At 47.6% G+C, this 16754-nt stretch overlaps 1 protein-coding gene across 4 annotated transcripts in view; it reads right to left on the bottom strand.

Moving 5' to 3' along the window:
* Nucleotides 1–16754, bottom strand: part of SORL1 (sortilin-related receptor, L(DLR class) A repeats containing) — a 171234-nt gene that overhangs the window by 61446 nt on the left and 93034 nt on the right. For all 4 annotated transcript variants that reach the window (XM_010830503.1, XM_010830500.1, XM_010830499.1 and 1 more), the window contains 6 exons: nucleotides 13246–13418; nucleotides 12074–12205; nucleotides 8518–8609; nucleotides 6611–6857; nucleotides 5790–5928; nucleotides 4–48 (listed from right to left, as the gene is read on the bottom strand). In XM_010830503.1, coding sequence (XP_010828805.1) covers nucleotides 4–48; nucleotides 5790–5928; nucleotides 6611–6857; nucleotides 8518–8609; nucleotides 12074–12205; nucleotides 13246–13418 — 828 coding nt within the window. The remainder of the gene's footprint in view (nucleotides 1–3; nucleotides 49–5789; nucleotides 5929–6610; nucleotides 6858–8517; nucleotides 8610–12073; nucleotides 12206–13245; nucleotides 13419–16754) is intronic.

Here is a 16754-nt window from a genome sequence, read left to right as displayed (position 1 = left end):
TGGGCAGGCACAGCAGGCTGCAAGGCCGGGACGCACAGGCATTGCTTCCTGGAGAGGAGACAGGTGGCAGCGGCCGGGTTAGCAGACACCAGGGTGCGCCAAACGCAGGCCTGAGACCCAGGGACTCGTCCTTTTACAGACTCACGGACCCCACGATAAGCAGCTCAGGAAGAGAAAGGTGCAGTGGAGAGCGTGAGCAGGGCCCCAGCTGGATCGGATGGCCCCGAAACCAAGCCCACTGGGAATCTGGATGGAGGACGATGAGACACCACAAGATAGGCGGGGAGCTGCAGGGGGGAGGAGGGTCGTTGCCCAGGGGTGTCTCAGGGGATGCAAGGCAAAAACCTATGCCAGTCAGAGGCGGGCAGGTAAGTCTGCAGCATCAGGAGGATGAAGCCGACTTAGGAAGAGAAGAAAGGATGACACCGGTACCCGGGGTGCGGGGGTTGTGGGGCTCGGCCAGGCCCGGCCCCAGTCCCCATCAACACACCTGTGCCTCCTCTCTTGGGTTCCTTCCCATCTCCCTGCATTCTTTCCATAGCACTTTTAGCTGGAGTGGTTTTCTGTGCCTTGTGACCCAAAAGCCCTTAACTAGAATGAACATACACCCAAGTACCTGCAGGCCCCAAACAAAAATCCAAGTCTGCTTCCTTAATTCCTTTGTGCTATCAGAGCACAGCCGCTGAGCTCAGTGAGGAACCGACCAGATACCCATTAGGCAATAAACCCATGGGCAATGGGCTAATGTTGATCTAGTCCACTATTTCCAATCTTTTCTGTGGTTCAGCTTCCCAAAAAGAATGCCAGCTAGAGTCCATACGATTCTTCACTGCACTCTCGAGAGAGAACGTTTGTGGATGCACAGTGACGGAGGTGTTTTCTATCCCCCGCATCCTTCTGGGAAGGAGACAGAGGAGCCATAACAGAGGAAACCATTTCCCAACAGCTGAAAATGTGATACAATGATCAAGCAATGTGAAAGTCATGTAAACTAAGAAATGTGTGTTTTTCTTTTTGCCTGTGACTATTCATAATCAAAACTAAATAGGGGCTTCCCTGGTGGCTCAGTAGTTAAGAATCCACCAGGGCTCGATCCCTGATCCAGGAAGATCTCACATGCTGTGGAGCAACTAAGCCCATGTGCCACAACTACTGCAGCCCACGTGCCTAGAGCCCGCGCCCCGCAACAAGAGAAGCCACCTCGATGAGAAGCCCGCTCGCCACAACTAGAGAAAAGCCCAGGAAACAACAAAGACCCATGTGTGCTAAGTAGCTTCCATCGTGTCTGACTCTTTGTGATACCACGGACCACAGCCTGCCAGGCTCCTCTGTCCATGGGATTCTCCAGAGAAGAACACTGGAGTAGATTGCCATTTCCCCCTCCAAGGGATCTTCCCCACTCAAGGACTGAGCCCGTGCCTCTTCTGTCTCTTGCACTGGCAGCCATGTGTCTTCCCACTAGCACCACCTGGGAAGGCCAACAAAGACTCAGCACAGCCAAAAATGAATAAATGAATAAATAAAATTTTAATTGGGGAAAATAAATGTAAAACGCTTGGGTAAAACTCAGCTGATACAGATTCTTCAGTTGTGCCCTGAATCAAATCTAAGTAATCTGTTTCCAGCCAGCCAAAGTTTAGCCGATGCCATCCTGGCCTGCAGGTAGGGAAACAGGGTTCATTCATAACAACTGGTAATGAGACGAGTGAGGACATACTCGTAAGCTGCAAATGTGTCGGCATCTCCTTGGTGTTTAACTGGTATAAACTACGTGTAAAAAATAAAATTCCTCATGATACAGCAACAGTGTTCCTTTGATGCTAAGGATCCAAAAGCACAAGGCATCACCAAGTGGATAAAATACACACAACCGGGGGATACATGTTTGATGAAACATTCAAAGGGGTCTGCAACTGACTCCATCAACCAATAGGCTGGATCATCACAGTGAATAACCTGCTGATGGGAGTAGAAATGCCAGGAACCAGCTCCCTCTCATCTGTTCCGTGGGCAGATGCCTGTCCCTTTATCTCAAATGCACCTGCCGTGGGCTGCAGGAGGGAATGCCGAGCTGCCAATAACAAAAACAACCCCATCTGGGGTTCTGGAACATGTTCTTTGTATTCAAAGGACACCATGTCATCCGACGTTCCAAGAAATTGAACAATAATAGAATATTTAACAAATACTCATCAACAGGAGTTATTTTCACATGGACTCTGTCTGTGAAATAGCATTAGTGACATTTTCACATGCAGGGTAAGTGTTTCCACCCAAAGAAGAAAACTGAAAGTACAGAACCCAAAGGGAGCTGCAGTATTTCTAGAGACTGGCACCCATAGGCATGAATGAAACTGTAATCTGAGAGGCACGGCCAGGGACAAACCCCAAACCATGCGACCAAGTCACTGACCCTAAAGGAGTAGGCAGGGCAGGCACGTGTGGGTAGGTCCAAAGCCGTGGCACAGGGACTTCCCTGGTGGGCCAGTGGCTAAGACTCTGCATTCCTAATGTATGGGGCCTGGGTTTGACCCCTGGTCAGAGAACTAGATTCCACACGCTGCAACTAAAGACTCCGAGAGCTGCAACGAAGACCTGGGGCAGCCAAAGGAATGAATGAAGAAATAAATATATATATATTTAAAATAAACACACATGCCACAGTACAGAAAATGGGAGCCCTGGTCACAGAGAACCTGGGAGAACATAAGGAAGATGTGGCAGAGTTCCATCAGAACACAGCCAGAGACCCCTGGCGAGGACACCGTCGTCTGGTGTGGGCCAGGGGGGGCCGTGTGAAGACAGGGCAGCTGACAGCCTCCGTCTCCAAAGACGTCCATTCCGAAGACCAAACGTTAGCCCCGTGAGGCCTTCACTGGGCACATCCAGGACACTTACAGATCTCCTCTTTGGAAAATTCCTCCAGAACCCTCTGAGGAGCCAACACTGCTATTATCAGGCTTAACCATCCACACACTCGACAATATCAAAATCAGATCCACCTCGTATGGCAAATAGTTACCCTCATGATAGATATTGAAAACTGTGTGTTTACTGCAGGCTCTGAAGAAACAGTCCAAGAACTCCAAAACAGTTTAACCCATCGCAGCATCAACTGAATACACTATAGCCCTGCTGACAGAGTTGTTTAAAGAAAAGAACACTCTCTATGAAGAGTAAATTCCAGGAACACTGTGTAAGAACAACCAGGTATGAAGACCGAAAAAAATGCGCCTGTTTATAACTAAATATTCTAAATTGACAACACTGCACGTGAACAAAATTCTAATCATCCTAAACAAGAATCCACTAAAACCCACACTCCTAAATCACTGTCGTTCACTGGGGCACTGTTAATCCAACAGCAGGGGAGAGGTGGAACAGAGCCTGGGGGCTTCCCGGACGTTCAAGCTCTGAAGTCAACTAGGCCATGGCTCAAATTCCCACCACTAACTAAATGTGTGATGGAGAGATGTGACTGCACCTCATTTCCAGGTTCTCATCTGTAAAATGGGACTATTAATAATACACATGGACTTGGGGGAAACTGTTAAATCATGACAACTCTGATGTGACCCCCATGGACTGAAGCCCACCAGGCTCCTCTATCCAAAGGATTTCCCAGGCAAGAATACTGGAGTGGGTTGCCATTTCATTCTCCAAACTGAGGTTATACAAGCCCACTAAGGAAATCAGTGTGGTGCTTATGACACAGCAAAATCCCTTAAGAGTAAATGTCCTTTATCACTGCTGTTATTACCTTACACATGGCTTGTACAAAGTCCTGGATGTGTCAGGAGCAGACAACAGAGGTAATAAAGCTTGCTTGGCACTGGGGATGGCCAATACCATCATAAACTTGCAACACTCTCAATGTCCAACAGAGCAGGCAGGATGGAGCAAACAAGTTCAAGGCCAAGAGGCACCCACTGCAGACAGGCAGTGCTGGCAGCCGGAGACCACTGTAAATGCTTGAACTCATACAGGCCTGAGACATGACAGACATGCTTCCCTGGCCTTGCATCTGTGGGCAGGGGGGCCCCTGGAGGCAGGAGACAGGCCGGTATTTCCCCTTGATGACTTATTTAAATTCACCAGAGCAGCCTCCAGGTCACAGCATGGCAACTAGGATGAAGTGACCAGCCAAGCCTGTGGGTGGGAAACCAGGGTTCTCTGGTTCATCTGAACATGGAGTTGCAGGAGCTGAGGCTGTGTGCTCAGCCAACAGGTGCTCACAAGCACATGTCAAAACACAGACCTGCTCTTCCAGACGGGGAGGTAACCTGGAGAAATGTTGATTGTTCCCTCGGGTTGCCAGCGGGCCCGATCAGTAGGGGTGGGTGTCCTCCGTCAAAAGCCCTGGGATTTCAACCACTAGAGCTGGAAAGCAGGATTCCTCTCTCCCTATCGCATTTATTTCTTTTGTATTTTTTTTGTTTTTTGTCTCTTTCTTCTTATTTCAAAATAGGCACCTCCTCTAGGAAAGAATGTGACTTCTTCGGTTTATGGGAGAACTGGAACAAAAAACTCAGCTCCTAAATAAGAGAGGGGCCTTTGGGAAAGCTTATTCATATGTGAGATTCCGTTCCCTAATCGAGAAACCACGATCCTAATACCAGCCCTGCCCACCTCACAGGTCAGCTGCGAAGGCACAACAATAATACAAACTTCCATCTCTAGGATTCTTTATAGTTTTCTGAAAACTATAAAGTTTCCCCTTTCTCATGCTCCGCTCTCCAGTCCCAAAAGCACAGCGGTGATATCTATAGCCGTATTACTTCCCCGAGAGTCAATTTTCTCTTAGCACGGGGCCAGCCAAAAACCGCAAGACAACATCAACGTCCTAGTTCAAAACAGGAAGCCCAGCAGTCTGTCAATAAAGGGCCGTCAGCAGACCCAGGATGCTACTGAGTCCTGCTGAGATAAAGAAGGTCCTTCTTAAGGGGACTATTCTTCTAGGGGAGGGTGGTGGGGGTGGTTTGTCCTGATCCCTCTCCTCCATAATTAATAGTGTGACTGGGAGATCCACAAAGGGAATGGGCAATGAAGAAGGAAGAAGGTGTCCTACTGAACAGTCTCAGAGCCCAGGACAGCCAGGCAGAGCCTGGCAGCAGGTCTTGAAGCCTCACCCCATCATCTTTCAGACACTCATTCTCTACAGGCCCTGGCAAGGCTTCCCCTGCCCCACCCCTTCTTCTTTCAGCAACTGTGAAGTGAGCAGCGACTGACTGCTGGGCACTGGTAAGATTACTGAGCAAAAAAGACAAAACCTCCTTCTCATGGGGTTTAGAGTTTCACGGTGAGGACAAGAAATAAGTCATCCTATAACTAGACTCTGCCGTGCAAGGGAAGCAGGTTTCAGTGAGCGATTGACCCGTCATCTGAGTGACCAGAGAAGACCGGACTCCTGTCAGGAACCAGCACTGGCTGTGCACCCAGCACAGCATGGCTCCCTGTCCAGGTGCCAAACAAGGATGCAGTGCACGCTGGGCCTCTTGAGCTTCGAGAGAAGCCACACCGCCCAGCAGTCAGGGGCCAGAGGCAGGAGGAGGGTGTAATTACCCACCAAACACCAGCGTTCCAGGCAGGCAAAGACACACTGTCTTCCAGCTGTTTGTGTATCATTAGAAAAGAAATTAAGATGTCATTAGGAAGAAATTAAATAATGTGCATGTTGTCGTGACAACAAAGACACAGGCTGCCAGACCCTGCTTCAGCAGGGATTGCCCACACCCAGCCCCTTTCGAGAGATCAATGCGACAGAGATGAAGGAGGGCATGCTGCCTTACCAGTTGTCTTGCCCCGGTAGAAAATCTTCAAGTCCATGGGCCCCGTGAGCCGGCTCGCCAGAATGGCCATGTCGGACCCGCTGTATTTGGAAGCTCGGAAGATGCTTAGCTGTGACCAGTCATCCCAGTATATCTCATTCTAAAAAGATGAGATTAGATTCGCTCATTAGTCAGCTCTTCTGTCTTTCACTCAGAACCCGCATTAAGAACAAGAACTCCACTGTGGAGTGGACACCTGACATTCCCTGGATGAATGATTGGTGTGAGCAAGATGCCAGTTAAAGGCAGGAATCAGTGCTTTTATCCAAACCTCACCAAATATCCACACTGAAGGAACCACCCCAAAGAAGCTATCCGATGAGTGTTCGAGTCTGACCACAAGCTCAACCCTTGAGTTCAAAATCTGAAGAACTACTTTATGTTGCAGGGTTGAAGCACAAATGACAAGGCCCCCAGGAGGCAGGGTGGGGCTCATCTCAAGACATCAGGAAATGAAGAGAGCAAACCTCACAACAGACGCGAACTCGGAGCCCAATGGAGGCTACCAACACCAAAAGGCAAGCCAGGAATTTTCATCAGATGCAACCTTGAACTTCAACCTTTTGAAATGAGAATGACGAGCACCCTAGATCCCTGGCAGCTGGGTCTGGAATCCCTCCCTAGGTGCCAAAAGAAACTGCCTCCAATTCAGAAATGAGCTGATTTTCTACAAGTTAGATAAGCATCTCAGTAAAAACCCAGAGACAGCAGGCTCTTTGCCTCAGTCTGCTCCTCGCCCACGTAGACAGGTTGCCCAATGCTGGGAACAAGTGAGGTCCCACCTTAAAGACAGCAATAGCGTAGGGGTGCGGGAGGTTGTCCAGGATGACGGAGCGCTGCTGGCCACTGAAAGTGATCCGCTCAATACAGTCCAGGTAGGCATCCGTCCAGTAGATCCACTGCTCGTCCACGGCGATGCCGTTGGGCCACTTCACATCCTCTGATACAAGGCGGTAGGCAGCTGAACCATCCATGTTGCTCCGGTAAATGCCAGGCCTCAGGTCCCCCCAGTCGGTCCAGAACATCACCCTGGGCGAAACCAGGGAAAAACACACATCCCATCAGAATGGGGAGTGTGCGTGCTCAGTCGCTTCAGTCATGTCCAACTCTTTGAGATCCCATGGACCACAGCCTACCAGGCTCCTCTGTCCATGGGATTCTCCAGGCCAGGATACTGGAGTGGATTGCCACGCCCTCCTCCAGGGGATCTTCCCTACCCAGAGATGGAACCTGCATCTCCTACACTGCAGGCAGACTGTTTACCACTAAGCCATTGGGGAAAGAATGGGGAGATGGACACTCAAATACTCCTCCAAAGTGCCAAGCATTCAGCCAGTTAGTTTGGCCTTGTTATTGTAATCTCTAATTATACTACTTAAAGCCAGTTAACTACCTGACCCAGAAATTCTTTTACTGGAATTGATCTATGGATAGAATCAAGTTGTGCAAAGAGAGTGTACAAACATGTTCATCATCAGCATTGTTCACATTTGTTGCTGTTTAGCCATTAAATTGTGTCAGACTCTCTACGACCCCATGGACAGTAGCCTACCAGGCTTCTCTGTCCATGGGACTTCCCAGGCAAGAATACTGGAGTAGGCTGCCATTTCCTTCTCCAGGGAATCTTCTTAACCCAGGGATCAAACCCAGGTCTCCTGAATTGCATGTGGATTCTTCACCATTGAGTCACCTGGGAAGCCCACTGTCCACACTAGCAAAAAATATACATATATAGGTAGATGTGCACACATACATATATATCTATTTAAGTGTGTGTGTGTGTGTGTATATACACACAAAAATATTAATCTGTAAATTGTTACATTATGGTACATAGAAAAGAACAATAAAACGTCTAAGGATCTACATGCGTTCAGATTAAAAAATCTTCCAACCATATTAATATTTTTAAAGCATGCAGAATAGTAAGTATCCTATGATCCTCCTTGATGCATGTGTGTGCATATGTGTCTCTGTGTGTTAAAGGGTGTACACAAGTACATGGGTAAAAATAAACTCTGAATGAGACACAAGAAAATATCAACCATGATTACTCCTAGAAAATGTGAACGCGAAAAGAAGAAACCAATATTTTTCATTTCATAAATTTCTACTTTCTTTTAGTATTTTTAACCAAGTGCATATGTTACTTTCAGAATTTTCTTTTAAAAACTGATTTCTCAATCACAAATGCTAGAAAGACTAATCCAGAATTTCCCTTTTTAGGTATGTTTCCTTAAGTTAGCAATAAATTAGTGAGAAGCACCTCTGCATTTCCCATTTTCCAGTTTGCATGCAAATTGCTGGTAAGAAAACACAAGCTGGGGGCAGGAAAAAGAAAGAATGGTTTAAATATTTGTATCACACGTGAAACTCAAGATAAAGGCTCCTTACAATATTCAAGCAGGGCTGATTATGACCAGAGAGACTTTAAACACTATTTTCTGTTAGGGAAACACCCCACAGCTGCAAGACATCTGGGTGCCTACAGACTGAGATGCTTGCTAACAGAAAGGGGATGGAGTGTGCAGCCCAGGATGACTAAGCTACGGCTCCAAGACTTGCAGGTCCTAGATTATTTCAACCACAATGATAAGAAACAAGTTTTTGGCCAGCAGTTTGCATTACCAAGAGACTCTATCTGTGGCAGCCCTGGACCCACGTGGATCTTCTCTGGGACCACACTTACCCATCTTGAGGTACGAGGACCAGAGCCCTGGGTCGATCGAGCACAGAGGAATTGACAATAGTGAGGCGGAAGTCGCCATCTGGATGCCCCACCTGACAAATAAAGGAGAGGGAATGGCTTAGAGGGGTCTGAGCTCCTGATGAGACCCACGCTGCAAAGTTTCCTTCTTGGTTCCCACCTATGGTCCTCTATGGTGGCTGGATTCCCCTGTAGACTGATTTGGGAAACCTGCCCCATTCTCCAGCCAGATTGAGTTGCTCCCTCCTCGGGTTCAGGCAGCAATTCTCAAAGGGTCTGACAGAGGAGCCACCATCACCTGCACCCCCAGTTCTGGGGGTGTGATTACCTGCACAAAGCAAGTGTTTGCTGCGTGTTTATTTACTCCACCCGCCTCTGCCACTCCAAGCTCCAAAGCCACCAATGTCTCTGCTTTATCCATAAAACAAATTCTCAAAGTCACCACCTCCCCAAATGAGAGTCCCCAGATTCTTTTCTCTCCACATTCTCTCTCCTCCATGTCAGCCCCTACAACCTCAGGGAGACTGGTCTTCTTAGGGATCCCCAAGCCTGATATACCCACTCCCGTCTGCTCTTGCCATGTATCCCCCCAAGACCTGTCCTCTGCTTTTTAATCAAATCCTATCCTTCCTTCAAAATACCCCTCCTCTGCTAACCTTTCTGATCCACCTTGATCAATGGGCATCCACAGTTCTCATCACTGACTCTTCTTTCACCATTGCACACACAGTATTTGAGTTTACACTGTGAGCCTATAGACACTCAAGCTTTACCTGCATCCTTCTAGCAAAGTGCTAAGCACACTCAATTAAAAAAAGAAAGAGGAAGAGTAATGACAAGACCACCGACGCACGGCTCAGAATGTGACCAGTGCTATGCACCCTTCCACCCTTTCTTGTTGGGGGCCAGAGTGAGGTACTCTGCCAGTGACAAAGGTCATGAGGAAGGAGGCTCGACATACGCAAAGGCAGGATCGAGCCTCAGGAGTCCCCCTGGAACTCCTCGAGCTTCTACCCCCATAACCAGAGCCTGCCTACTTTACTACTTTGTGCTCTCACCTACACCTCTGACTTTACGGGGGGCTGTCCCCCACCACCTCTTTCAGAGAAGAAGTTGACTTAGAGCTCCAGTTAATAAAAACTCCTGGGTGTGACAAGAGTGTTTTAACCCACAAACTCCTCTGAAGGTTCTCTGGCCTGCCTGACAGGCTTGTCCGGCCACATGTGATCGCTCACAGCCTCCCAACCGTGAGAGGCACGAGATGCTTTAAACCTTCTAAAAACAGGTTCCTTAGAAAAGTTAGACAACTATTAGTATAAGTATAATGGGCTGATTAGAAATTGTATTGGTGAAGGGTTTTTCATTTGTTGAGCCAATGTTTGTTGCTAAGTCTCCACATCCCCTGCCCTTACACATGTTAATGAGTATATAGAAGAAATAAGTATTAACCTTTGATATTAATCACGTTAGACCTTAGGCTAAGTAAATTCTTTCCTTAACTAAAACCCACTACACCCTCACCCTATAGGAATGTAACTTTATTTGGGTGGCGTCTGTTTTAAGAATAATCACCCCTGGAGAAATAAGTGTCCTGGTTGACTGACCGTTGTCACAAGGAGAGGGTCGTAAATTGTCAGCAGGCCCCCCCTGGCCAGAAGATGATGTAACACCCCTAAGACCTCTGTATACATTTGTATGAAGCACCTGACTTTAATAAAAGTCAGGACTGCTGTCCCCACGTGACTTTTGTATAACATCTCAGTGTATAAAAACAGACTCTGGAAAATAAAGAATTGGGATCAGTGTCTCAAAATACTGGTCTCCCCATGTCTCTCTCTCTCTCACTCTGGCTGAGTCTCCATCTGGAGCGTGGAACCCACCATGCTTACTAATTATGCCTGGGCTTCTAAGATCCGACCGGGGAGGCCTCAGTGTCTCCTCTCCTTTGGGAGAACGGAAGGACGCCTGTGGCCTACGTAAGTGGTGCAAACTTCTTGTCTTGAAGTTTTTATTGGTCTCCCACGTAAACCAAGCTACTCAGCCTCTTTTCTCCACTGAATTTTCCTACTGAGCTATCCTTATTCTATTACTCTTTATATCTTTAATTAATATCTAATTGAAGCTATTGTATCCTGACCCTCGCCGACGCCATCCCCGCTTCGAATACCCTGGATCAGCCGGGGCTGGACCCCGGCACTTTCTCTCAACCGTCCCATGAGGGGAACACTCGAGTGATCCTTGCTCGGTCACAGCTCAGCTCAGATGTCACCTCGAAGACACCTCCTCTCCCCCGTCACGCAATCACATACCCTGTGTGATGTTCACCGCAGCACATGGCACCAACAGGACAGATAGACTTATTTCTTTGTTATTTTGCTTCCTCCACTAAAACCTAATCTCTCAGCACAGGGACCTGCATGTCTTGCCTCCTGCTGTATCATCGTGATCTAAAACCAGACCCGGCCCGCAGTGGGCCGGGACACAGCACCTGCCAAACGACTGACTACACAACGGAATCTTCATCTTACGGATGAAGACACTGAAGCTTAGAGGGGATAAGATACTCTCCTGAGTCATTTAGCTACCAGAATAAGGACTAGGGGACTTCTCTCTGGTCCAGTGGCTAAGATCCCAAACTCCCAATGCAGGGGGCCGGGGTTCGATCCCTGGTCAGGGAACTAGATCCCACACGTTGTAACTAAAGAGTTCACATGCCTCAACTAAATATGCCGCAGGCCACAACGAAAGAAGATCCTGAGTGCTGCAACTAAGATCTGGTGCAGCCAAATAAATAAAAATAAATACTTTTTTTTAATTTAAAAAAAGGGGGGGATAAAGACTGAACCCAGGTCCATCTCTCAAGTTTGTGGCTTTTGCTGGTGATCTGTCCTGTCTCTCTGGGTCTCCCTGTTTCTACCGCGCCTTACACAAGTCATGCCTCCCCAGAAGTCAGTGTAAAGAGGTATTGAGACGGTGCCCCAGGGCCCCAGCAGGAATATGCAGGAGTTGAGCATGCCTAGGAGCCCATGATCTCTTACCCCTCTCGGTCCTGCAGAGCTCGGATGCAGACAGGTGAAGTGAGGAGGTGAGAGGACCTACCTTACAGGGCAGCTGTGAGAAGTGAATCAGAGAATTCACGCAAAGTTGTTCCAACAGGGAACGACCACGAGAGCATGGCAACCACATTACAACCACAATGAGGATGGCAGTCACAATATTATCTACATCACATTACACTAAAAGCGTAATACTGGAGTGTGGATGTTACAGCATTATAGCAATGCTGTAACAGTATCATTATCATTATGATTACTATGCTGTGCTGCTGCTAGCCCCAATACAAGTGTTCAGGTATCTTAATGAAATCTCTGTTTGACAGATGCAGGCATCCTGTTTGCACACGGGACCCCCTTTCTCTGCAATTCTCAGGGAATCTCCAGAGGAGCTGGACACACTGGCTTCCCTGCTGTGTCAAATTTGGCTCCCAGCCAGGCGCCTCCCTGCTTGCTTAATCACAGACAGCACAGAAGGCACGTACCTCAATCTTTTTGAAGCCAGAATCCACCCAGTAAAGTAACTGGCTGAGGGGTTCAAAAGCCAAGGCTTCTACTGTCTCCAGGCCAGAATTGACGATCACCTCCTGCCCCGTACTCCCGTTTAAACAGAGGCGCTAAAGAGACAGAAGAAGAAACACTGTGAAATGCGCACATGACCTCCAGCCAAATCAGTTCCACCGATGGGAACCTGCTTATTCAACTGGCTTGACTGGCAAGGGCAGTGTTCCACATGCATGAAGCCGTTTTTCACTAAAAGCATTTCTTAAATGGATTACAGCTTCCTGTTTAAAGCAGGATAACTTAACAGAACCAAGTCATTTATATCTGCCTGCATGATGGTCGTGAACACTGGTCACTGAGCTACGTTGTATCACAATAATGAGGTAGAGATGACCAAGATGCATGAGTCTGCTTGCTTTTAAAATAAATGAAACCAGATTGCTGTTATTTCTAAGATCCTGTGTCTGCTTTTTATAGTCCTTCCTCCCTCGGAGGCTCCAAGTCATCAGGTACTACCACTTGGACAGCCATGGGCAGCAGCCCCTTCCCCCACCTCCCTGTCCCCACCTCCTCGAATACCCAGGCCCTGTAAAATTTCTATTGGGTTGGAAGTCCAGATAAAACTTGTTAGAATTGCTTTTATAAAAGGATTAAATAGGCAATGAAAAAAGATCAAAGAGCTCTCTTTAAAATGCACGGGTCTGCAAGTATGGCCAATTATCTGGCCTGCCCAGCGATCTTTACAGCTTACTTTCTGGTTCTTGACTGTGCTCGGAATAGCTGAAGTGGATAATTACGTGAATTACAGAGAAGTCAAGAGTTACTATATCAGGGCTTGAAAAGAAGGACACGAACGAGGCAGTGGGTATGATAATAGGGACAAAGAGGGCTACATACTGAACCCTAAAATCTTCCCAGCAGGAAAAGGGAGACCTCACTTACAAGCAGGAATGCAGATTTGAGGGCTCCCTCTGGTAGGCAGGGAAAGAAAATACTAGAACATAAAACTGGAAAGTGTCATCCATTGGCCCTGAGATGAGATAAAACTTAAAAACCTCAAATACCCATCTCCTTAGAACACTCTGAAATAGGTTTACCTGGACTCAGCAGTCACAAGGCAGGGCCCCCACAAGCAGACCCAGGGAAGACGCACCTGGATGACGTCCAAGGCCAGGTCGGACCAGTACAAGCAGTTTCGGTCATAGTCGAAGTCCAGGGCCACCGCTGACCGCAGCCCGGTGAGGGGCAGCTGCTCGGTGGCCCCCGAGGCCAGGTCATAGCGATGGATGGACTTGCGCATAGCGTACAAGATGAACTCGTTCTCCTCTGCACAGACACACAAGACAAGAGGGCGGGTGGGCCTGGGGGTGCTGAAGGGGTCCTCGCACGTCCGACCTACCTCTTTCTCACCCAGAAGCCTCAGAGCCATGGATGGCACAAGGCATGAATCAAGTGAGAACTTAGGGATCGTTACTTAGAAGGAGGGTAAAGCAATAACATTTCTGCCTCGGCCAAGCTACTCAGACATTCATGAATCTCTGCTTTTTACTGCTACATTTTTTTTGTTTTTTCCCCAAATCTGTGTCCTCCACAGCCCTGCCCTCCATAGTAGGTATGCTCCAATATCCAGCTTCAGAGCTCAACCTAAAATTTTTGGTCACATATGAAAATAGTCATACCACTCAGCACATTCCTCCTGATCACAGGACGGGCCGCATCATGTGGCACCGTAATCTCACTGACTAGGGAACTTTCCACTGAAGACTTATAGCTAAGTTTTCTAATCTATTTGCTCACCCATTCAATATTGTTCATGATACAGAGCAATCATATCAACCTATTCTATTTTTAAAGTAATAATATATATGTTCCTGGCCCTGGTGGCTCAGATGGTAAAGTGTCTGTCTACAATGTGGGAGACCCGGGTTCTATCCCTGCGTTGGGAAGATCCCCTGGAGAAGGAAATGGCAATCTATTCCAGGACTATAGCCTGGAAAATCCCATGGACAGAGGAGCCTGGTAGGCTACAGTCCATGGCATCGCAAAGAGTCGGACACGACTGAGTGACTTCACTCACTCACTCCCTGGCCACCTACAGAATGTATTACAACACAATCATCATGAAGATTCTCCTTCTACTTAAATACTTACACAACATACATACTATGTATCAGGAACTGTTTGATCCCAGTAACAACTACATAATGGGCTTCCCTGGTGGCTGAGATATGAAAGATTTGCCTCCAATGCAGGAAACCCAGGTTTGATCCCTGGGTTGGGAAGATCCCCTGGAGAAAAGAGTGACTATGCATTCCAGTATTCTCGCCAGGAGAACTCCATGGACAGAGAGGACAAGTGGGCTACAGTCCACAGGGTCGCAGAGTCAGAGACGACTAAATGAGTTTGAGAGAGAGAGAGAACAACTGTATAATGGAAGAACTATTAACTCGATTTTATAAGTGAGAAAGCTGAGAGCAGAGGTTAAGTAACCCATGCAAGGCCACACAACTGCTAAGTGGCAGAACCAAGAACCGAACTCCAGTGGTCTGGATCCAGAGTCTAAGCGTTAATACCCAAGGCTGTCTCTTGCAATATAGACACCAATCTCTCAAAACAGAGAAACAGAAGCTCAGAGTGCTGGAGAGACTGATTTAATGTCAGACAACTAAGAACAGGAAGAGCTGGTGCTCTTGGCAGTCTCTCTCTTCCTCTTAGGGACCGGCTTGGAAAATACCTGGAGTTTCCCGAAAGAATGAAAATTAGCAACACAACCGCATCCATTTCTGAGGTGTCCACTGTGACAATATATTGCATCTGCAAGTGACAAATCTGGGTCCCTCTGCTGCAAGCCTGCATGGTGACGGGTTTGTGTTTGTTTGTTTGTTTTTGCCTCTCTCTCATTCCATTCTTTCAACATGTTAGCCACCTCTCAGAGAAGGCAATGGCACCCCACTCCAGTACTCTTGCCTGGAAAACCCCATGGACCGAGGAGCCTGGTAGGCTGCAGTCCATGGGGTGGCTAAGAGTCGGACATGACTGAGCGACTTCACTTTCACTTTATGCATTGGAGAAGGAAATGGCAACCCACTCCAGCGTTCTTGCCTGGAGAATCCCAGGGATGGCCTTGCACAGAGTCAGACACGACTGAATCGACTTAGCAGCAGCAGCAGCAGCCACCTCTGCTTTATAAAGCTCCAATATAAATAACGCACTCAAAAACTTAAATCTACCTATAATTTTTTTTAACCAAAGGTAAATCTTCCCTGTTTTCCTTTGGTCTCACTTCAAAAGGATCTGAGCTACCCCATGATAACGAATCACTCCCTTCGGTTTTCAAGAAAACCATCCCACTGTAATTCCCGGGAGACCAGGCAGTCAGATGAAAAGTGCTGAGTTTGTAAACAGTGCTGGAATCACAGACTCGTTGTGGCCGTGCCACGTGGAGTTGTGGAGACACATTCACAGCAGCAAGCCCTTCGCCCCACCTCTCTCCAGCATTTAGAAACCTCATTCTGTTGCTTTGGGATTTTTTCTTCTAACCGACACTGGCTTTTGAGTCCAGAAACACCTGCCTTACGATGGGGAGTAGAGAACAGAGAGCATGTTGTGTGTTAGAAAAGAAATAGAATCGGTCAATCCCAGGCATACATAAACCCATCCTAGAAATGTATCATTATCCTAATCTTGAAGGAAGAAAAATTTCTTCACGTTTAAAAATCCTTCCAGATGACCAGATTATCTCATCTTTGCAAACACATTATGGTTCCATGTCAGTCCTATGAAATATCTTTTCCTTTCGTGGTACATTCCTGCCTTTGCTCCAAGCTTTGAGGGAAAAAAAAAAATTGGAAGGTAGCCCACCCTACCCTACAACCTTCCCTGGTGGCTCAGATGGTAAAGCATCTGCCTAGAATGTGGGAGACTCGGGTTTGATCCCTAGGTCAGGAAGATATTCTGAGATCAGACGAGATCGGGCGCCTTCAGGCTGATACGGCCTGAGACAGGAAGATATTCTGAAGAAGGAAACGGCAACCCATTGCAGTACTCTTGCCTGGGAAATCCCATGGATGGAGGAGCATAGTAGGCTAAAGTCCACGGGGTGGCAAAGAGTCGGACACGACTTGGCTGAGCAACTTCACTTCACTCACTATCCTACAAGGGCTTCCTAGGTGGCACTAGTGGTAAAGACCCTACCTGCCAATGCAGGAGACATAAGAGGCTCAGGTTTGACTTCTAGGTCAGGTCAGGAAGATCCCCTGGAGGAGGGCATGGCAATCCACTCCAGTATTCTTGCCTGGAGAATTCCATGGATAGAGGAGCCTGGCAGGCTATGGTCCATGGAGCCCTGAAGTGACTTAGCACACGCACACGCTACACTACAAATGAGATTGCTTTTACTTATTCCCTATACTATCCTCTCCTATCAGAGGAGAAAATAGCTTTCCTACCATTTTAGACAGCTCTAAACAAACTGTTTTGTCCCTTGGTGTCATCTTCAGAAATATCTATCACCAAAGTACATGCTTCAGCCCCTTATGAGTGATCACTCAAACCCTGCTCACCTAGGCCCTCATCAATAACAGCTCTCGTGAGGGAAGTATCTGAGTATTATCTGCTCGTTTGCGGTAATCTGCTGAAGCCATGTTCTTTTTAAGTCTCCAC

This window comes from Bison bison, unplaced genomic scaffold, assembly GCF_000754665.1.
Source record: "Bison bison bison isolate TAMUID 2011002044 unplaced genomic scaffold, Bison_UMD1.0 scf7180017864518, whole genome shotgun sequence".
NCBI classification, from domain to species: Eukaryota; Metazoa; Chordata; class Mammalia; order Artiodactyla; family Bovidae; genus Bison; species Bison bison.
The sequence above is the reverse complement of the archived record's forward strand: the minus strand, read 5'-3'. Positions and strand labels throughout refer to the sequence as shown.